The sequence below is a fragment of the Bufo bufo genome, chromosome 8 (assembly GCF_905171765.1).
Source record: "Bufo bufo chromosome 8, aBufBuf1.1, whole genome shotgun sequence".
Taxonomy (NCBI): Eukaryota; Metazoa; Chordata; class Amphibia; order Anura; family Bufonidae; genus Bufo; species Bufo bufo.
Window position 1 is genome coordinate 17,198,891 of NC_053396.1, and position 22,817 is coordinate 17,221,707.

At 45.6% G+C, this 22,817-nt stretch overlaps 1 protein-coding gene across 10 annotated transcripts in view; it reads right to left on the bottom strand.

Annotated features, from left to right (window-relative positions):
* Positions 1-292: 292 nt before the first annotated feature.
* NACC2 (NACC family member 2) overlaps positions 293-22,817 on the bottom strand; it is a 119,638-nt gene continuing 97,113 nt past the window's right edge. For all 10 annotated transcript variants that reach the window (XM_040404814.1, XM_040404812.1, XM_040404810.1 and 7 more), the window contains 5 exons: positions 12,945-13,121; positions 5,985-6,090; positions 3,887-3,984; positions 758-2,504; positions 293-506 (listed from right to left, as the gene is read on the bottom strand). In XM_040404814.1, the coding sequence (XP_040260748.1) occupies positions 1,999-2,504; positions 3,887-3,984; positions 5,985-6,090; positions 12,945-13,121 (887 nt within the window). In that variant the 3' untranslated portion in view covers positions 293-506; positions 758-1,998. The remainder of the gene's footprint in view (positions 507-757; positions 2,505-3,886; positions 3,985-5,984; positions 6,091-12,944; positions 13,122-22,817) is intronic.

The following is a 22,817-nucleotide window of genomic DNA, read 5'->3' on the forward strand; positions in this document are numbered from 1 at the left end:
TATGGTGACATTTGCGGTCTAATTTGACCAGTATCCTGTGTAGCTCCAACCGTGTTTTTCGGCTGTTTACGTACCTAAAATGCAGAAATAAAACAACTGGGATGTGAAAATAGCCTACTGATGCTATCTTATCTATCAAAAGTGCATATTTTTGTAGGAAAACTATACATTTCATTTCATACAGAGAGGTGCTTTTGGCATCACTATATTTTCACACTGCTCTAAAATTCTTCTTGGATCCTCTCTTTCTTCTCCAATATATTGGTGACTTAGTACTCTCCTGCTGTCATTGCCCCTGATGATTTTTTAATACCCCATCACATACTGCCCTTCTCTAACCAATATAAACACTTAGGTCACTGCCTACTGCAAGATCAGCACACTCATCTCATGCTGCTGTCATCACTCCTATCATCTGACCATTTCTTGGATATCCTTCCATTCATACTTCATGACACTAGTGTTGTCCCATTATGCCCTGTCCTCACAAGTAGTCATGGGAATGCCTACTACAAAATCAGCTCACTCATCTCCTGCTGTTGTAATAACCAGTCCCATAATCTATTTACTGGATACTCTATCTATTTCCACTTTTACGCCCAAGTCCTATCCTCACTACTAAACATGGAGACTGCAGGTTACTGCCTCCTACAAGATCATCTCGCTCATCCCCATGAGTTGTCATCACCATTCTCGTAATCTCTATCCATTCCCACTTTTACACACAAATCCTGTCCTCATTTGTAATCATTAGGACTGCAGGTCACCGCCTCCTGCAAGATCAACTCACTCATCTCCTGCTGTCTCATCTGACCATTTCTTGGATATCCCCTCCTATAAGATCAGCTCATTCATCTACTGCTGTTATCATCTGACCATTTATTGGACATGCTAACCGTCACATTCAACCCTGTCTTAACTAACGAACATGGAAATGACCGGTCACTGCCGTCTACAAGATCAGCTCCCTCATCTCCTGCTGTTATCTGACCATTTATTGGATTTCCTAACCTTCTCTACTTCATCATACTAATCTTATTGCATTTAACCCTGTCTTCACTAACGAACATGGGAATGACAGGTCACTGCCTTCTACAAGATCAGCTCATTCATCTCACGCGGTCATCATCATTGCCATAATCTAAAATATTCGAGCCTTGACTTGTCCTAGCTAGTAATCAAGTCACTGCCTCCCACCCGATAAACACACTCTTCACCTGCTGCCGTCCTCTTTTACATTCATTCAAATAGCTACTTAAGTAAAACGCGCCATAAAACAAGCCGTATTGCATCGTCAGTTGTCACGAGCAGTTACATTAGTCTTAATGCAAGAGAGAAAAAAAAAAAAGGAAACCAAGGGATGAGTGAAACCCAATAATCTCCGTTGTACAAAAAACCCCTCCTTATGGCACCTAGTCTTGTTCCGTAGACTCCGCTTCCCATTAGGTCCTCTACCTTGAATGACAGATGCAAGTGACGGTGACATCTGTTTTACCCGTGAAAAGATGAATGGCGCTGATTATATTGTTTTTTTTTCAGTTTTTGCTTTTTTCTTACGTGCTTTTGAATGATAGATCGTTCAACCTGGCTGGAAGAGAAAAAACTAATGGATGCATTCATTTCGTTAGAGCAAGTCCTGTTTTTTTTCTTTTTTTTTTAAAAAGGAGCCCGTTTTTTTTTTTTTTTTTTGTCTTCTTATCTAAGGAGGCCGCTTCCGACCTGGTAATTTACAGTATAACGAATGCGATAATTTTTTTTTCCTTCTTATTTTTCTTTTTTGTGTGTGTGTTTTTTTTTCAGTTTTTGTTTTTGTGTTTTGTTTTTTTAATACAAGCAGAATAAAAATCACATTTTAGTCAGGCAAAAGTAGCAGTTCTGAGGGTAAGTGGCTGATCACATTTGTTTCGTATTAGTAATTCATGCAAGCGGTGCTAATATTACACATCCCTTATAGGTCACCGTCTGGACGCTCGGCCGTCTTCTCGCTTCCATTTTTTTTTATAAAGTCCCGCTGTAAGCGGTGTCTTGTCTTCTCACCGGGGTTTCTGGCCTGCTAGTCGAGCCGGTGGTTTGTTCAAACTGGGGCGGCGGTGTGCTCTGGTTATCCGAGACCAATGGGTCGGCGCCACCTACCTCCTGGATGACAGAGCCTGTTGCCCCTTCTGCCTCCTGGGTCTGTTCGAAGGAAGGGTTGGAGTTGTTGGTGAGGTCAATGTTTGCTGTGTTAGTTCTCAAAGATACTATGGCGCCAGAATCGCTTCTCCGCTCTGCATAGATCCGTTGCTCGAACGGCTGGGCCGGGCTTGGTTGAAAATCGGACTCTAGCGCCACCCCAGCGGCTGTGGCGCCCATGACGGAGCGATACATCTCCACGCCCTCTGGCAACATAGACTTTATTTTGGGGAGCCAGCGCTTGCGCACCCTGCGGGCGTTGGTGCACATGTCTGCCGCTATGACATTCATCTCGCTCTCCTTAAAGTTTGGTGCAAAATTCTGACAATATACTAGAGAAACAATACAAAAAAAGAAAATCAAAATAGGACGTAACAATAATTAAATCACGGCAACAACACAAGACGATACACCAAAAAATGATTAGGAGCAGAAGTTTCGAGAGTTTACGTTTTCAGGAATAATGGCGTTGCCACTTGGAAACCATCAACAAGCAGGTTAGTTGATGGATCTAATTATGGTTTCCAAAGCAGACCGCTCATTAATATACAAGCCCCAATAGTCTAAATAACACTTGAGTCAATCTGGCCTACAACCCAGCCAAGGCTGAACTGGATCGACCTATGTCCATGTTACTAAGCAGTTTAGCTCCGTTAACAGCAACTTCCTGACGGTTTCCTGGTTGAAAACTAAAAGAATGTAATGCTGATATATTAAATGCTAACTTTTTCATTCGAGGACTACTGTAGATTGCAGTCACTGCATAGAAAACGTCTGTCTGGCTGTACCTTCCTCAGCTGTTTGCCCTGGGGGTTGGAGGACGAGACCCAAGGAGGTTGCCCCAGTGGTTGAGTTTTGGAAATAATAAGGCATTCCCACAATATGAAGGGGTAGACATTTAAGGGGTGGACGAGACGACCCATGGCCCAAGGGTCATGTCTGTAGAAATCGGCACTGCTCCCACTTTCTGAGTCTCCCCCAGCTGGTGGCATCTAGGCGAACTTCTAGGGAACCAATGCAGGGATACACTGCTATTGCAATGCACTGTCCACCTCCCCTTGTAGTCACAGCAGGACACGCCTATTGGGAAGTTTTAGATAAAAGTACAGTATTCTATCCACTTGATCACGCCAGCCAATCACCCAGAAGCGTCCCAAAGGTCGGTTCAGGGCATAAAACTAATGTATGTAAAAATCTGTATACATACACAGACGACAAGAAATAAGTCAACCGTCCCTTTAAATCCGATACATATAGGTTATTCGCGGCAGCTCCTTTAAAATGTCAAAGGGTTTGTCTCGCTTCAGCAAATGGTAACCATCATGCAGCGCAGATATGAGGCGGCCGAGACGCGAGCTGCTGCGCATGCTCCCACGCACCCGCTCACCAAAGAGGTCGGCACTTTTTCCCTATATAGTGTGCGAGCACGACCACCTCTGCTGGATTTCAGGGTGGTCATAACCCATGGAAACGAGCAGTGTATAATGGGATAGAAAAATGAACCCAGACAGCAAAGGAGACAATATGGATAATAACAATACATTAGTTTGCTGAAGTTAGACAACTCCTTAAAGAATCCTTGCATCAAGGCCAAACTTTAATTGGCCCCCATTATAAAATCGGGGCCTGCGTGGCTCGTCCAGTCCGTGCTAGCCCTTCAGCTTGCTCCATCGCTGCACACACAACAGATACAGCAATGATATTGTGCTCTTACACTTAACAGCGTTGAGGACCCTGCTGTCCAGAGGTTTCCTGCTTGGGTCGCTGGTCGAGGAGCGGATTCCAGTCCCACAGCTATTAGCCAGGGTGTTCCTGAAAAGAGCAAAACTCTAATTTAGTCTGTTTTTTTATTTTTTTTATTGTGCGTCAGCGCTTAGAACCCATCAACAAGCAGGTTAGTTGACGGATCTGCACATATCAGAGCAGACAGGTACAGCATTCACAAACACATAACCATCTATAGTCTGAGTCCTAGGTGAATTGGTCAGGCTTACAACCCAAATCAGTTTAGCTCTGTTAACAGCAACTTATTGATGGCTTCCAGGAAAGAAACTGAAAGGTGCATACAATTAAGGGCTAATTCGGGCAACCATATCCGTTTTTGCGGTGCGCAAAAAACACAGATACCGGCCATGTGCGCTCCACGTTTTGAGGAATGGGACCGCCAGCCCTATGATGCAATTGCGGACAAGAATAGGACCTGTTCTATCTTTTTTGTGGGGCCACGGAACGGAAGTGCGAATGCGGACAGCACACGTGGTGGTGCTTGCATCTTCTGCAGCCCCATTGAAATGAATGGGTCCGCATCCATTCAGCCAAAATTCGGAACGGATGCGCACACAAATATACGGTTGCGCGAGTCAGCCCTAAGAATGTAAAGGCTATCTTTTACGTCTGAAGGACAATATAGCGGTCACTGAAGAGGCAAAGGCCTGGCTGCCCGCAGCTTTCTCAGAAAAATATCACCTGTTTTCCGGGTATGCGGGGATCGGGATTCTGACAAGGGGTTGTCTCCAATGTGACCCCTTAAAGGGGTCTTGCCATCTCAGACAATGGGGGGGGGGGGGGGGGGGGCATATCGCTAGGATATGTCCCCTTTGTCTGATAGGTGCGGGACCCTCACCTTCAGTGAGAACGGAGCGTGGAAACGAACGGAGGGCGCACTGCGCATGCGCAGCCGCCCTCTATTCATTTCTATGGGGCCGCCGAAAATAGCCGAGCGCTGGCTCGGCTATTTCCGTCTGCCCCATAGAAATGAATGGGAGCAGCGCTTGGTGGTGGACGGACCCCGGGAAATCCAGGGTCCTCCAGCCACAGCTTTCCCCGCTCCGTTCTCATTGTAGGTGCCGGTCCCAGAGGTGTGACCCGCACCTATCAGACAATGCCCCCATTGTCTGAGATGGGAACACCCCTTTAAGCACTGGAAGAGTCCAGCTCAGGCCACTGCTAATTGTACCATCAGAGGTTTTCCTAAATAGGGATGCAAAAACCTGTGGCCCTCCAGCTATTGCAAAGCTACAACTCCCAGCATGCCCTAATAGCTGTAGGCTGTCCAGGCATGCTGGGAGTTGTAATTTTGTAAAAGCTGGGGGGGCCGCAGGTTGGGCATCCCTGAATCGTATTGGAGACAGCGACTCCAGATACAGACAGAATTAGACGCTTTTCTCCGACTACAAGTAATGTAGAATAAAACCACATCTGACCGATTGTCGCCTTTATTTGACCACAACCCCGAGCTGTACGTCTTGGTCCATAGCAGGGCACATTACTTTGATATACATGTTCTTAAAGGGCTTGTACAAGTCCGGGGAAAAATACAGCGGGTTTCTTCCAGACGCAGCACCACCCCTGCCCAAAGGTTGTGTCTGGTATTGCAGCTCTATTGAAATAAATAGGGTTGGGCTGCAACACCAGATACAACCTGAAGACAGGTGTGGCGCTCTTTTTTATAACCTAGTATAACCCCTTTACGTTTGTTGTTAAAGGGGTCCTGCCATGAGTGATGTAAAAAATTAAAATCAGACATCATATAGTACATGACCAACTCTTTCTAACAAAGCTAGGACCAGCCCTGGACCTCACATGGATCCAGAGATCTGCTAGATTCTAGACTTTTTCATGGAGCATCCATAGTTGCCACCAGTCCTGAACTTGCTGGAATGGTCCTGATTATTGTCCTGGAATTGTCCACAGTAACCAATCAGAGTGCAGCTCTCCCCCACTGTCCGATAGGCTTACTATTATTTTATTGTAGTAGGATACATAATACAAAAGAAAAAAAATTTGGAAGAATCCATTTCTCGGGAACCTACCGGTCAAAAAATGTGGCGAGGAGGCGTCTTAATAGGACCTTATGTTTCACTCCTGCGCAAAGGTGGCAGTTCATGAGTTGTCCCCGGGTGATATAAACGCCGGACCCTACGGAAACATATGTTTAAAGATTATTTCCCCTAAAAATAAAAATAAAAATCATCAGTTATCTCGTCATTTTAGCTTTATATTCTCATCAACTATTGGTGCAGTAGAGGGTGGCTCATATAAGCACATGTTCACACCTGCAGATTTAAAGGGGTTGTCCCATTACAATTTCTATCCTATGCAGAGGATCGGGGATAAGTGTCTGATGGGTGGGGTCCGACCACTGGAGCCACCTCTGACCACCAGGGGCCATTAACCCCCGTTTCAATGAAGCGGAGGACAAGCCGCTGACTTCTATGGGGCTGCCGGAGGTAGCCAAGCCGAGCGCTTGTACTTGACTGCTTCCTTATGGCCACCATGATCTAATAGTTATCTCCCCTATACAGTAGAGGGTGGCGGTCTGACTACTTCTCCGACCATCTGTGTGTACAAGGACCACGAGCTCAGGAGGAACAGATTTTAAAGAGGTTGTCCAAGATATTTTTTTAAGAAGGGTCAGAGAGCAAAGGGCTGTAGGAAGAAAAAAACTCAAATCACATTTTAAAAATTCCGCCACTCCCATACTGCCGCTATGGTCCATGCAGGGCCTGCTGCAGCCAATCACTGGCCTCAGTGGTCATGATTGCAGTGATGCGGAAGAGTCAGGACATTGGAAAGGGGAGTGTGGGGTTTATTCTTCATTTCATTCAGCCTCCTGCTCTCTGGTATTTAAAAAATAAAATGGGCAACCCCTTTAAGGGCTACAATGCATGGAATTGTGGGATGGTACATGAAAACATAGATATAACAGGATGTAAGAGGAGCAGCACAGGAACGCCAACAACAATACAGGAGCAGCACCAGGAACGCCGGTCACAATACAGGAGCAGCACCAGGAATGCCAATAACAATACAGGAGCAGCACAGGAACGCTGGTCACAATACAGGAGCAGCACCAGGAATGCCAATAACAATACAGGATCAGCACAGGAACGCCAACAACAATACAGGAGCAGCACCAGGAACGCTGGTCACAATACAGGAGCAGCACAGGAACGCCAATAACAATACAGGAGCAGCACAGGAACGCTGGTCACAATACAGGAGCAGCACGAGGAATGCCAATAACAATACAGGAGCAGCACCAGCAACGCTGGTCACAATACAGGAGCAGCACAGAAACGCTGGTCACAATACAGGAGCAGCACCAGGAATGCTAATAACAATACAGGATCAGCACCAGGAACGCTCGTCACAATACAGGAGCAGCACCAGGAATGCCAATAACAATACAGGAGCAGCACCAGGAACGCTGGTCACAATACAGGAGCAGCACAGGAACGCTGGTCACAATACAGGAGCAGCACCAGGAATGCCAATAACAATACAGGAGCAGCACCAGGAACGCCAATAACAATACAGGAGCAGCACCGGGAATGCCAATAACAATACAGGAGCAGCACCGGGAATGCCAATAACAATACAGGAGCAGCACAGGAGCAGCACCAGGAACGTCAATAACAATACAGAAGCAGCACCAGGAACACCAGTCACAATACAGGAGAAGCACCAGAAACGCAAATCACAATACAGAAGCAGCACCTGGAACGCCAATAACAATACAGGAGCAGCACCAGGAACACCAATAACAACTGGTACCGATTTCAAGTTATGCAGCTCCCCCTGGAACTGAACTGGTTAACCCCACCGTCACGTGAAAGTAAGGATGAAAATGATAATTTCTCACTCCATTAAGGAGGAGAAGAGAAAAAAAAAAAAAGATGCCCGACGGCTGCGAAGAGGCCGACGTTAAACCTTTTTACAAATCACAGCCCCCGATAAATCGATGGAATCAGAAAGCCAGCAATGGGCTCCGGCGAACACTCTGCCTCCCCCTCCCCAGCCCTCGTCTTCTTTACCTTGAATGAACTCCCACACACAGACCGGCAGCTCAGAGATCTGCGGGTATTGATTCTAATTATATACTGCTGACTGCAGAGGAGCGGAACTCCATCCCCGCTAGTCAAGTCAATATGCACACTGCGAGATAGGGAGGGCGTCTGCATGAGAACACGGACGGCTTCACCCTACGCTATAGGCGGGCACCACCGCCGTCTGAATGGCATTCCTGAGCAACAGCAAAAATCTGACAATTTTTAAAACCCTTTTTAAGGGTGGAGAGGCATAATAAACAGTATTATTATACACACGTAATAATACTGTAAGCTGACTGATAAGAAAAAATGGACTCAATGGACGGAGCGCCGCCGGTGGCGTCACATGGGCATGCCATTTTGGTGGGCAGGAGATAGATCAATAGATAGATAGATATGAGATAGATGATAGATAAGAGCAGGGGAGTTTCTAGGGTCTCAAAAGATCCAGGGCTCAAGCCCCAATACATATGGCCCGGTTCTCTAAGTCGACCCCCCCCCCCATCCCCCTACACACTGCATTTCGCTATACAGCAGCACGTACCTCTCACATCCAGGGCCTCCAGGTGACGTCTCCTCTGATGTAGATCTTCTCTGTCATCATCTTCTCCACTCGGTCCAGACTTCTTTCAGCTGCACCTCGTCTCTGCAGAGTGTGACACACAGACATCTTAAGTTCCTCACATTTCTATCATCATCCCCCAACCTGGAATCCCCACAGTGTTATCCTGCCACTCGCTGTGCTCCCCAATACCCCTAAATACTATCCTGAAGGAAAATGAGTGCCCCCATAGTAATAGTGCTCCTCATAGTCCCACCAACAGAAATTCCCTTCTAGAATGCCCTCATTAGTAATACTGCCCACTACTGGACCCAACAGTGATAATGCTCCCCAAGAATGCCCCCATTAGTAATACTGCCGCCTACAGTGCCCCCAACCGTGATAACGCTCCCCAAGAGTGGCCCCATTAGTAGAAGAGGCTTTCTGTATTAATAATACCCTCACAGAGCCCCCAGTAGAAATAATGTCCCCTATTGTTCCCCCAGTGGTAATAAAGCTCTCTACAGGCCCCCCATAGTGTTCTTAGTAGAAATAAGATGGATTTATAAGTCCCTCCTACAGAGCCCCCAGTAGTAATAAAAATGCACCCTGAAGTGCCCCCAGTATTTATAATGCCCCCTGCAGTACCCCCTGTAGTTATATTCTTCCCTCCACAATACAGTCCCATATAAATAATATCTCACCATCTCTTCAGCCCCCTCAATATACAGTCCCATGTAAATAACATTCCTCTCTACCTACAGCCTCCTCCAAAATAGTCCCATGTAAATAACCACCTCCTCCCCAGCCGCCTTCAACATACAGTCCCAAGTAAATAATATCGCCTCCTCCCCAGCCACCTCCAACATGCAATCCCATGTAAACAACACCCCCTCAACATTCAGTCCCATGTAAACATAATTCCCCCCCGCAAAGTCGCCGTCAACATACAGTCTCTTGTAAATAACATAATCCCCTCCCACAGCCGCCTTCAACATACAGTCCCATGTAAATAACATCACCCTGCCCCAGCCCCCTCTAACATTCAGTCCCATGTAACATCACTCCCTCCCCCAGACCCCTCCAACACACAGTTCCATGTAAATAACATCCCTCCCTTCAGCCCTAACATACAGTCCCAGTTAAATAACCACAACTCCCAGCATTGCTCTGCCTCTCCCTTCACTTACCTCTCCTCATGTAGCAGACCTCGCCACAGCTTCTTCTCCAAGACTTTTCCTCCTCACTGCCGTCCTCTCCTGCACTAGTCACATGATAGTGACATCATCGCAGGTCCTTCTCAACCACTGCTTGTTTTACTGGTCACATGAACTGTGATGTCACCACAGGTCCTTCAGCTCTTCCAGTGAATTAGATTCAATTGTACTGCCGTCCTGAGGACAGCAATACAAAAGTATCTAGCAGGCAGGACATTCGGGGCCTGGGACAAAACATCAGGGGCCAGGCCCCGAATGTTTTAACCTAGCAACGCCCCTGGATAGGAGATTAGATAGAAAGATAGCTAGTCAATATGGTTGCTGTCAATTAGCTACGTCAATTGGGTGGTCCCAATACAACAAATTCAATCCGACTTCCGCTATTCTGCTGCCCTTTGTCAGTGACTATCACGTTCTGGAGGCTCCTGGAGCTACAGACAAAGCAGTTATCACAGGGCTGGAGGCTTTCTGGATCACCTGTCATTCCTCCAGTGCAAGATCACAGTGAACAATAGCGGGTCTGACACTGCACAGGAATCTGAAGGCTTGGAAAAACATGGCTGGTTTCTTCCACTTCCACTGTACGGAGTGCAGTGCTGCTGCTGGGTCCATTCACTTGGAGCTGAACTGCAATATCAGACACAACCTATAGACAGGTGGGGCGCTGTTTCTGGAGGAAAGCAGCCATGTTTTTTTTTTTTTCATCCTGGACAACCCCTTTGGCAGTATTAGTGGTAGTAGTTGTAGTAGTAGTAGTGGTAGTTTTAGTGGTAATAGTAGTAGAGTGGTTATGATAGTAGTAGCAGCAGCAGTAGTAGTGGTGGTAGTAATAATGTTAATACTAATAGTGGTAGCAGCAGTAGTAGTGGTCCAATGATAGTAGTAGTAGCAGTCAAAACTGTAGTAGTGGTCATGTAGCTGTTACGGTGGTAGTAGCAGCAGCAGTAGAAATGGTGGCAGTATTATCATTAATACCAGTAGTGGTGGTGTCAATAGTAATGGTAGTGTTAGAGATAATAGTTGTAATGGCAGTAGTAGTAGTAGTCGTAGAAGTGGTAATAGCCGTGGTAGTAGTAATAATAGAAGTAATAGAAGCAGTAGTCATGGTGGTAGTAGAGTCATAGTAGTAGTAGTAACAATAGGGGTAATAGAAGCAGTAGTCATGGTGGTGGTGGTGGTAGTAGTGGTGATAGCAGTATTAATAGTAATAACAGTGGTAATAGTAGCAGTAATAATGAATGCAAGTAATTAATTCTACTCTTTAATTGCGCTCATCAGGCACCTCAGAGGTTAATGCGACAGGTTCGGAAAGTGGGAAAAAAAAAAATATGTGTTGGCTTCTGGGAGGAAAGGAGGGGGATACAAAGCCCCAACACCTGCCAATGGTGATATTAATGCAGGGGAGAGGAAATAAAACAGGCGCTCCATGTATTATGAGCTGGAGATATTAATCTGCCTGCCGCAGATTGAAAAATGCAAATTGTCCTCATCCACAGGTGTGCGAGGCACGATTTACAGTTGTGCCTCACTGTGAAAATAACCCATGTCACATTTAATAGCGGCACATAAAATGTAAACTGCAACAAAATGAATATTCTAGCAGCATAACGAGGGCTGGCGTTCTGGATGCTAACAAGCGTTTACAGGCCCGGCCATTGTGCGTCGCAACCAAATTGATTTTGTTGGAAGTGTGCAGAGCACTTTGGACGTCAGGCTTGTTTAGTGGATGTGGCAGTCCAGGAGAGGCCACTTAGAAAGGATAAACCTGAAGTCTGGATGCAGAGCGTCCCCGGATAATGTCTGTGTTTGGAGGCGGCTGCCAAGACCACCCATGGTGGCTGTCGAGAATGTGTCCTCTCTAATTGTTGTTGGCTACCCTTATGGTCTGCAGATACCTGGTACAAGCTGTACCCTGAAAAGATAGCATCTGGCACGGACACAATAGACCTCACATCCTATGTATATTCATGTCCGATTGCTAATTTTAGGAGGGGACGTGAGGCAGCCTCAAGTCTCTACGATAGGTTCCAATTCCTCTTGTCCAACCCTACAGTACCTGCTTTGCCTCCATCCACCAAAACTGAATTTGCTCTGTAATGAAAGGCGTGAGGTGCTAAGTGCTAACTGAAACAGCTAAACCGGCCTGATGAAGAGACCAGTTTGGCCTTGAAACACGTGGCTTATCAATCAATAAAGTCCCACTATTTGTCCAAACTGGACTACACACTTTTTGTCATCAACATTAAGCGTCCAACTTCGAGTTTCTTAGTTCCCCCACTTCATATGAAATCTGGGTGGTCATACACAAGCACTTTTTTTTAGGTCTTCCACATGCTTTTGGGCATACTGCTCCACGTGTAGGTTCTCCACCTAGTTTAAATTACCTTGAAGCAGGTCCAGCCAAGTGAGTCCATCCTCTAGAAACAATCCTTCTGGTACCCCCTCAGAAGAAGGTGCATTCCAGTAACAATAGCTAGATTGGTGAGGGTCCCAATAGTCAGTCCCAGCCAATAATGAAAATGAGGTTCCGTGCCCCACATCTGAATGGAAAGGTGGTCAAGCTTGAAGGACACAGCTGAGCAGCATACTTGGCTATCTTCAGAAGTCCTATACACTATGCATGCCCAGCCATCGCTCCATTCAGCCCCATTTTCGTTATCATGGAGCTCCCAGCAGTTGGCCCACCAGTGATCTAACAGGTATGGGATCATTTGTTACCAGAATAACTCTATGTCCATCTGTATGTCTATGTCCACCTAATGTAACAGAACATCCAAATGATATTCCAACATGACAGAAAATAGTCTCGTCTAGGCTTTGGGAAAAAGTGGTTGTCTCCAACTCATGATCTCACCAATGACGTCACCAAACCCAGGACACTACTGATTGAGACTCAAAAGCCATCAATGAAATGTAGTCTACATCACTGTGGCATCTTGAGTAGAGCACTGGTGCCTCCACCCTACCCATTCTCTTGCCATAGTCTAGGATTTGTCTGGAAATCAACACAGGGAAAATGTTTAACCCAATATTTTAAAATAATACGAACGAGTAAAATCAAATGAGTACCAATGAGTAAAATCAAAATCCAGAAAAGCGTCAGTGAGGATGGCCATATTCATCCAGATCAACATTCATTGTATATATTCACTGCAGAATATTTGAGTAGCAGAAGGGCGTTACCTGCAACTAGTTCCAACTTTTCTCCAGGGTCTCCTTCCGAGTACAGCTTTGGGTGGCATCGGTATCCAATCTGACTGATCAGGCTGGCAGGAAGTGCCACTAAGTCTCGGCGGATGAGGACGCAGGAACGGTTCTCAACAGAGTTCTGCAACGTCTGAACATCTTTCTCCTGTCCCACTAATTGGAAGAAAAGAAAAATATCAAAGTCATATCTAGGACTACATATAATCAGATGTAATCTATTTATCCTGGGGCCACAGCTCATGGTAGCCCACAGTTACAGAAGTCCTTGAAGGGGTATCCCAAAAATAGTAGGCATTCATGGTGTTTTCATAGGATATGCCACCACTGGGTCCTCAACTTATAGCAAAATGGGGGTCTTGCATCTTCTGTTCTGCTATATAGCCTGGCAGAGAGTGCGGCACTGACCCAACCCAAGCATGCCATGGCTCTAGCAGTCTTGTCCTGTAACGAGTGGGGGTCCCAGTCCAGACCATCCTCAGTCTGGCCCTGACCTTAGACATTCACAGTTATCAAAGTAATACCCACCAAACTTTACCGAACGATAATGGGCGCTCCCTATGGGACAAAGTTTCAAGGGTGATTTCCTCACTGACCATCGTCAGTCACCAGGTCACCAACTCTGGCCAATTCAATATAATAATATTCTCAAATACTCTGTGCTGCTCCTTCCACTAGTTATCTACTAGACTTTCACTAATCACATGAGTGGACAGGTCACTGCCTCCCTCAAGATTAACTCATTCATCTCCTGCTGTTCGGGTTGTTCTCAGGGTCTAAAGAAAGATCAACAAAAAGCTACGACCAGAAAACGATTGTCCATATTATGGCAGTCCTGATCTTCAGGTGGGAAATTATATTGTAAGGTGGTGTCTGGTCATGTACGTGAGTGGATGACATCTGGACCTTCATTCCAGGTGCCATCATGTCTTATACTGTCCGGTTACACCCTGACGACCACACGTAGGGGGGGAACCTAGAAGACATCTGTGGAATACTAATACTCAGGTACCCATCATGCTATGAGGTGGGATACTAAGGAGGTCTTCCTGTCATGGGACCCATCAAAAGAGCATGGCCTATCTCCATGGCGAATACCCCCCCCATCTAGGCCAAAAACCAAGACACTTGAAGGTCAAAGCTAAAGGTTCAGTTCACCACATGATCCAAACTACCAGAAAGTCAGCAATAATTTTATACATGTGCAATAAGGCAAATAATCGTGCAAACCTCGGTGTAAACAGCCCCCGGGGGTCAGGAGAACATACTGAGGACATCATTCATCTCAATGAGGACCATGAAAGGAACACGCCAACAGCCAGGCCCCGCGCACGACGAGCAGAATACTAACACCGACACTAACAATGACGCTTTCTTCTGTCAACCACACATAAAAGACACAATTCATCCTCCCCTCAGGCTTTCCTGTTGTTGATTTTAGATTAGATTGTAAGCTCTTCTGCCTTGGGAAAGTGAAGTCAGGTTTGTATAAACTATATGTACGCGAGTAAATGATCTCGAGAAACTGTAAAGCAAGGTTTTGACAGAGAAAGAAGCTTCTAATAGCATTGTGCTTTCAGTTTCACAGTAATCTGACCACTGGGTGGTCCTCAATGCATTTAAACATCAGCAATGTTTTCCTTAAAGGGGTTGGCCCAATCTGGGACATTGATGGCATATCAGTAGGATATGCCATCAATGTCAGATAGGTGTACTATCTCCAGAACAGGGCCTCTGGGGTGAAGGGCAGCACACTGTACATGCGCTGGCGTGCTCTACATTCATTGCTCTGGGGGTTCCAAAAATAGCTGAGCTGGCTGTTTTTGGAAGTCCTATAGCGGTGAAAGGAAAGTGCATTGATGGCCCCGTTCTGGAGATAGGAGCTGGTCCCAGAGGTGGGACTTGCACCTATTCATGGCCTATCCTAGCAATATGCCATCCATGTCCCAGATGGGCTAACCCCTTTAATAAAGAAGATCTGTCAGCTCTCCAGCCATATACTTGTATTCCCTATACAATAAAAAGTCCACAACATTCCTTCCTTGGGCTCGACATTGTGCAGTTCCTCTGCTATTCCTCCTGGAAATGTTGGGATTTACCACAATGGTCAGGTATTTGTTGCCCCCTATTTCATACCCCCTTGTTGGCTAACAATACAGTTCCTCTGTATAGGAAGGTTCTGAACAGGTTCTCCCCATCCATTAGCAAAGGGAACGGGACCGACCGGAACTGGGCCCCCTCTTTCCAAGGTGGCTGCATGGTCTACCCCCAAGAATGCAATTTTACAATCTATTCTGCAAGCCCAATGGCTCCTCGTATTGTATTTAGGTGACAGGTCCACTTTAATGCCAGGAGGTTGCTCTAAAGCCGGGGTATTTATGGGCTGGACACCCCTGCCAATGTTTGCACATATTATACACACATAAACCATCCCAATGTAAGCACGCGGGATGGTAACGGTTGAGCAGGACGTGGCGTGACCGTCTATGAGAGGCTTTGTTTTACGAAGTGCCAGGGTCTACATTAACAAACATCAGTTATAGCCGAGAGGGTTGTCACCCCCGGGACAGTACAAAGGAGATCTATTCCTGGTAGGAGATGGCGTCCTCCACAAATCATGCCTTTTCTCGTCCTGACCCGCTCTACCAGGAGCCAACCCTTCTTTTTTGTGACACCAAGGCGCCCACCACCATCTGTATAAATAACCTCCATTAGGTTCACATGAGTGCATGGATCTCCCATAACACAGCAGAGCTGTCAATCACACCGCAGCCCCGCCCACAGTGAGCTGCTCAGCAGTGTAAACAATGGGGGCAGCAATAGGCAGTTTTCCTCCATTGTATAGAAGCATTTTGATACTACAAAATTTTCTTATCTGGTAAAACTCCTGGTAGAACCCAATTAACCATTTCTATTTCATTAGTAATATAATCATGAATGTTTAATGGGTATGGTCGGGAGTAAGGAATGGGTCAGGAGTAAGGAATGGGTCGGGAGTAAGTAATGGGGCGGGAGATCGAAAGTGTGAGAGGTGTGTGTCTCAGACATCAAAAATACTGCATGGCACATGAATAAGTGCAGTACAGCCTGGGCACCTGTAGGTGGTGCTATGTATCACTTACTTTATGGACAGCTTGCAAGAAATAAAAAACAACTAAAATTAGATTTAAAAAAAAAATAATTAAAAAAAATTGCCAAAAAGAAATGAGAAAACCCCTTTCTGAAGGAAATGTCCCTTTAAAAATGTAACAACCATCTATTTGAGATGGCAACAATGTATACGTGCTGCGGTAATATGCTGCATTACTGTAGAGGCAGAACCCTTGAGAAAGAGGCAAACTGGGCAACGGACCAGGGTCCCCAAAGTCGAGAACCCCAGGTGACAGCTATAGTTGGCAGCATATAGCGATATTGTAGGGGAACTGAATTGTATTATGAGGGAGCTGTATGGCGGTATTATCTGGACACTTTTTACAGCGCTATTATCTTGGCACTATATGGAGGTAATATTAGTGAACTTATTTGGAGCTTTATAGCGGTATTATATGAACACATTATATGGCAGTATTATCTTAATCTTTATTATTAAGTGGGAGCAGTAGGGTAGTGTTATATGGACATTTCATATGGCACAATATGGTGGTATTAGTTGGGAAGTTAATTGTATTATGTGGAAGCTGTAGGGCAGTATTATCTGGGCATTATGTGGTGGTATTAATTGGGAAATTAATATAATACTGCCATTCAGTTCCAATGAACACTTTATATGGCAGTATCATGTTGGTAATATGGAGGGGTACTATTTGGGAACTTAATTGGAGTTGTATGGCAGTATTACATGGACACTTCATGTGGCAGCATTATCTTGGCACTAAATGCCGGTATAATGCGGTTTGTAATTATGAAAAAAAAATTGTCGCCAAAGGCAATCTGATAGAAAGTCCTGGTCGTCAGATGGAAGGCGCTGTCCGGGCGGTACCTGCCAGGCGGCAAGGAGTTAATCTCTGCGGCATATAAGGGATTACAGAACAGGTTACATGATGTTCTCCTAAATGGCAGCTCCTCCCTGGGTTTTTCATTCCTATAAATTCCGAGGGAGCAGAACTTCTTCTCACTGTCTTGTAACCGGCCTTATCTGTCCTTTTTTAGACCTCGCTTCTTGTCACAACTTTCATGGTTTATAAATACTCGTATTTCAGCAGCTTCAGATCTGGTGGAAAAGTCAAACCATCTGCCAGGCTGCATGTGCAATGAAACATCATCTCTGGAGTTTACCCATTGTCAGCCAGAGAGAACCACAGGACGGGGTTATGTTAGGATACGCCGGGCTGTGAATGATGGATCCGGAGTTCTACCAGTATATCTATAGGGATCTAACTATCTATAGGGATCTAAGCCAATGTCTGGGCGTCTAATATCTATTATCTAATGTCAAATTAATATCTGTCCAATATCTAATTATCTATATAATGTCTGTGTGTCTGTCTAGCAATATCTATATAATATCTCTCCATCTCTCTCTCTCTATATCCATCTCTCTCTCTATCCATCCATCCCTCTCTCTATCCATCCATCCCTCTCTCTATCCATCCATCCCTCTCTCTCTCCCTCCATCCCTCTCTCTCTCCCTCCATCTCTCTCTCTCTCCCTCCATCTCTCTCTCTCTCCCTCCATCTCTCTCTCTCTCCCTCCATCTATCTCTCTCTCCCTCCATCTATCTCTCTCTCCATCTCTCTCTCTCTATCCATCTCTCTCTCTCTATCCATCTCTCTCTCTATCCATCTCTCTCTCTATCCATCTCTCTCTCTATCCATCTCTCTCTCTATCCATCTCTATCCATCTCTCTCTCTATCCATCTCTCGCTCTATCCATCTATCGCTCTATCCATCTATCGCTCTATCCATCTCTCTCTCCCTCTATCCATCTATCTCTCTATCCATCGATCTAGATAATATTGATGTGATCCAGGCCCAGTCTTATCAGCCAGAAGATGTATTTTTGAACACTTTGTGCTATGGACAGATGAATCTGCACCATTTTGGTCACACACCTCTGTAAGGACACTGGACGTCCCCACTTTTTACTACAATAACTTAGATCCACCTGAAACCATACAGATATCAGACGAGCGCCTTTGTCCTGTTCTCCCCCTTTGGACTCTAGAGAGGACAATGAGGCCACATCTTGGACCTGTGGTCCTGTCCATGCTGATATCACCGCTGAGGTGACAGGTGCAGGAGAGGGTGTGAACGCTGATCAATGGCATCCGGCAGGTGTTTAGGCATCTTCAGCTTATAGATCCTCCATTGTATAAACTCGGAGAACCCCTTAAATATTTAACATTCATGTATTTTTAGCTATTTTATGGATTGAGTAAAATCTACTACTTTGCTTTAGTGATTTTGTAGAGATTTTAAGTTATTTCACGTCTTTCTCTCCATTCATACACAATCACCAGACCAGTGACGCATCATCTATGTTCTAGGGCGCACATTTATCAAGGCCTGTAGGAACCAATCAGAGCTCAGCTTTCATTTCTCTTAGTAATCTGGAAAAATGAAACCTGCTCCATGATAGGTTGCTATAGATGTGAATGGAGGCGAAATCAAATAACTACAAAATCCTGTCAATGGGTGCCAAATCCAACATTAAGTAAAAGAACAGCATGCACAAAGAAAAATACACAGCATTTTCCATGGTCACTGTGCCAAGCAGTGCCCCACACAATACCAACACCAAGAGATGATTACCAAGGGCACCTAACCATTTCTCTATGCTTCGTGCTGATTACAGCGCAAAGGTGACATCAATGAAACACAAGCAGGGATTAAAGATGAGCCTCACCAATCTCCACATCTAGGGTTGTAGGCTCAGGTCAGGTCCATAAGAGGGCTTCAGGCCCAGGTCAGATCCATAAGGCCTTAGGCCCAGGTCACGTGCACAAGAGGGCCTTAGGCGTAGGTCAGGTCCATGAGGGCCTTAGGCTGAGGTCCATAGGAGGGCCTTAGGCCCTGGTCAGGTCCATATGAGGGCCTTAGGCTCAGGTCAGATCTATATAAGGGCCTTAGGTCCAGGTCAGGTCCATAGGTTCAGGTCAGATCTATATGAGGGCCTTAGGCTCATGTCGAGATCTATATGAGGGCCTTAGGCTCAGGTCAGGTCCATATGATGACCTCACGCCCAGATCAGGTCCATAAAAAGGCCTTAAAACCAGATGAGGTCCAAAAAAAAAAAAAAAAAAGAGTCCGAGGCCTAGGTCAGGTCCATAAGAGGGCTTCAGGCCCAGGTCAGATCCATAAGGCCTTAGGCCCAGGTCACGTCCACAAGAGGGCCTTAGGTCTAGGTCACGTCCACAAGAGGGCCTTAGGAATAGGTCAGGTCCATAAGAGGGCTTTAGGCTAAGGTCCATAGGAGGGCCTTAGGCCCTGGTCAGGTCCACAAGAGGGCCTTAGGATCAGGTCAGATCTATATGAGGGCCTTAGGTCCAGGTCAGGTCCATAAGAGGGCCTTAGGTCCAGGTCAGATCTATATGAGGGCCTTAGGCTCAGGTCAGATCTATATGAGGGCCTTAGGCTCAGGTCAGATCTATATGAGGGCCTTAGGCTCAGGTCAGATCTATATGAGGGCCTTAGGCTCAGGTCAGATCTATATGAGGGCTTTAGGCTCAGGTCAGATCTATATGAGGGCCTTAGGTCCAGGTCAGGTCCACATGATAGCCTTAGGCCCAGGTAAGGTCACTAAGACGATCTGAGGCTTGGGTCAGGTTGCATTAGGCTCAATTCACATCCATAGGGCTCCATTAACCAAACAAAGAAAAAACAGTAGATGACGCTATTCAAGGGGCACACGAGTTTAGTTACCAGTGAACTGCAGATCTGCGTATTCAGCTAAAAATCACTTAACATTACCATTAGGCAAGATGCAGCAGAGCTGAATTTGCTTCCGGAATTGGTATAATGTAGTAGCCTAGGTATGTTGTCATATTACAAACTCAGCTCTGCTTCATCTGTAACCTTTTTTCTAGATACATACTTGGTTAAGCTACAGAATAATTAGCTATAGCATGCAAACAGTGCGGAATAGCGGATGTCGCTGCTCTCGGACCATAATTAGAGCACTTTGCTAGCTGTCTAGACACAGAGCCGTTGCTGGGGTTGAATGCGGTTGTATGAAAGCCAGGCCAACTCCAGTGTAAACAGAAGCAGTAGCAGGAGGGAAGCTTAGCGCTTATTGTATAGCAGAGACGCAGAGATTAAAACCTGCTATGTATCACAGCAAACACAGGAGCATTACGGGGAAATCGGCACAATCCCTACCTGTGCTGTGTACAAACAACAAACGCTGCTTAGGACTAGGAACAGCAAACACAGCTCAACCGCTCCAAGGACAAGGGATTCATTCACAACAACCTCTTGTTTACGCTCTTCCAAGCTGCACACGATTTAGGGACCTGCCAAAAGTGGCACCAGACTTGCCCCCGTACAACTTTTAGACCAAGAAGCCTTTGGTGGAAACCTCTAGGCTTCCGAAAAGCTTTGGCCAAAAAGTTCAGGCGCTGGTCGAGACTGCCAAAATCGGCCACCCTGGGACAGCTAGGAAATTACCCCCTCCTCCCAGCTTGCCATTTTTAGATTAACCCAGTATGCAAATTAGGCTGCAGGTGCCTCAGGGGCGGTCCAAAATATGGTAAGTGCTCCGAGCCTTGCTGGTTAACCCTGCCCAATGCATCCCCTTGGCCTTCACAGATGGCCCAAAATCTGAGGACGTCACCGCTCGCGGCTGAAGGTTTGTGCCGTAGATCAAGGCCAAGGAGGAATCCGTTGGCAGGGTTTACCAGCAAGACCGGGAGCACTATATTCTGTGACTGAGTGCCCCTCTCCAAAAAAATCTTCATTTAACTTTTTCTAATATACATGTGTTTGGACTTCTCACCACTTGTAAGACATCTGCTTAATTTCAGTGAATTCTTGTTGACCTCCAGAAGCATAAAACCTGTATCCGCTGATACACTATTAATAGGACGGCAAGACTGGGCGTACAAATAAGGGTTAATTAGGGTAAGAAGTCCTCAAAACGCTAAGATGTCCAAAACATCTCCCTGACCACCGGTAATCTTAGGTCTCCAGGATCAGGACCGCATCCACCTGATACATTCACTTGTGAGAACATCTGTTTAATGCAAGTTATAAAATTGCATTATCATAGGAAGGAAGGAAATGAAAGCCTTACTAATCCCACAGCACGGTCTAATCAGCAGGCGGTGTACCGGAGGGCTGGGTGAGGGCAACACACCCAGCATTAACCCTTTAAAATGAGAAACACATCAGTTTCCTAAGTACAGAAGACCTCAAGACATAACATAATGACAGATCTCATTCCTAGAAGACTGGTTCCTTCTCCTATACTTGGATCAACATTCTGATCTACTCCACGCTCCTGCCCGGTTTGATATTCTACTGCATAAACAAAACGATCCTGTCCGATATTTTCTGCTGTCTAGAGATCTACCTGGGTGCAAGTCGTTTTATCAAGGTGGAGTGAGAAGAAGCATCTGATGGTCCACTCACCAACTGCTTCAAGTCAACCTAATAATGGAGATCCTCTGAAGGACCTCAAGTGATAATACTCTGAAAATCTGTCCACCTAGGTGGCATTAGATCCATGAACAGTCCATAAACTACTCATCTGGGAAGTCTGTAGTCACTCACACCTTGACCCAACATGACTCCATGACTTAACCAATACATTGGCCACTCTTCATGTCGAGAAGCTCTGCTTGATAGGCAGTAGAGGCTGCCCTACAACACCATTATCTCAAACCTTTCAGATCACCATATCCAATTCTTCATCTGACCACCATATCTCCACAGCTTTACTCTTGAAGAAGTCATTTAATGTATCTCCACCAACAGAAACTCCACTGGTAGTTCCTACAGTCCACCACCTAACGCTTCTGGATATTGTTCGTGGCCCAACAAATAATAACCTTACATTTTAATTCTGGAAGTGCCCAATATTTTGGGATTTTTAGGGTCTCTATGCAAGTTTGGATGGGAGCAAGTCCATGTTAGGTTGGAAATCTCAAGAAATGGAGGAGAAAGAAGTGGTTGTCATTGTTTAGGTCAATGTACACAAGAGACTTAAAGACAAGTATCCAGCTTTCTAACTGGTAGCAAAAAACTTGAAGCAAATAAAACTACAATTCTTCAGTAGAACATTTATATCCAGCTTCCAAAATCTGACGCCATGTAAGAGGCAATGGCACACAAACGATATTTACTCTAAACCGGAGCATGCCTAATGAATGAGGCATCACCATTTCACAGCTCGTAGCTTATATGTTTATTTGATCACTCAGAGAAAGCGCTGGTTTATAACCAACATAATCATTCGCCCCAGCCAATAGATGAAACTTGTTCCTCAGTCTTCCCTTGGTAGACCACTCTCAGTGACCTTATGCTAAGGAACCAGCTTGGACCTTTCCGGTCTTAAGGAGTTCACTAACAAGTAGGGCACTTTTGGCAGTCAAAAATAAGAAAGTACCAAACAATAAAACTAGGCAAACTGAAGAAGAGGGATAGGTTAATAAGGTTCCCAGGAAAGGAGGCCAGCGTATCAAAGCAGATTATCAAAGAACCCCTCTCCTTGAATAAGGTCTTATTTTTAGGCTTTCTGCTTGAAGCGGTTCCTCATTCTGTCCTACTCTCATGAACAGTCTATGAACGGGTCACTGCCTCCCACAAAATCAAAACACTCCTCTGTGGGTCTTTGAGGCCCTTCTGTGACATCCCACGTGCGTCCATCCAGTCTTAACATCCTGAAACTACCCATCTCATAGCTACCAGGGTTCCT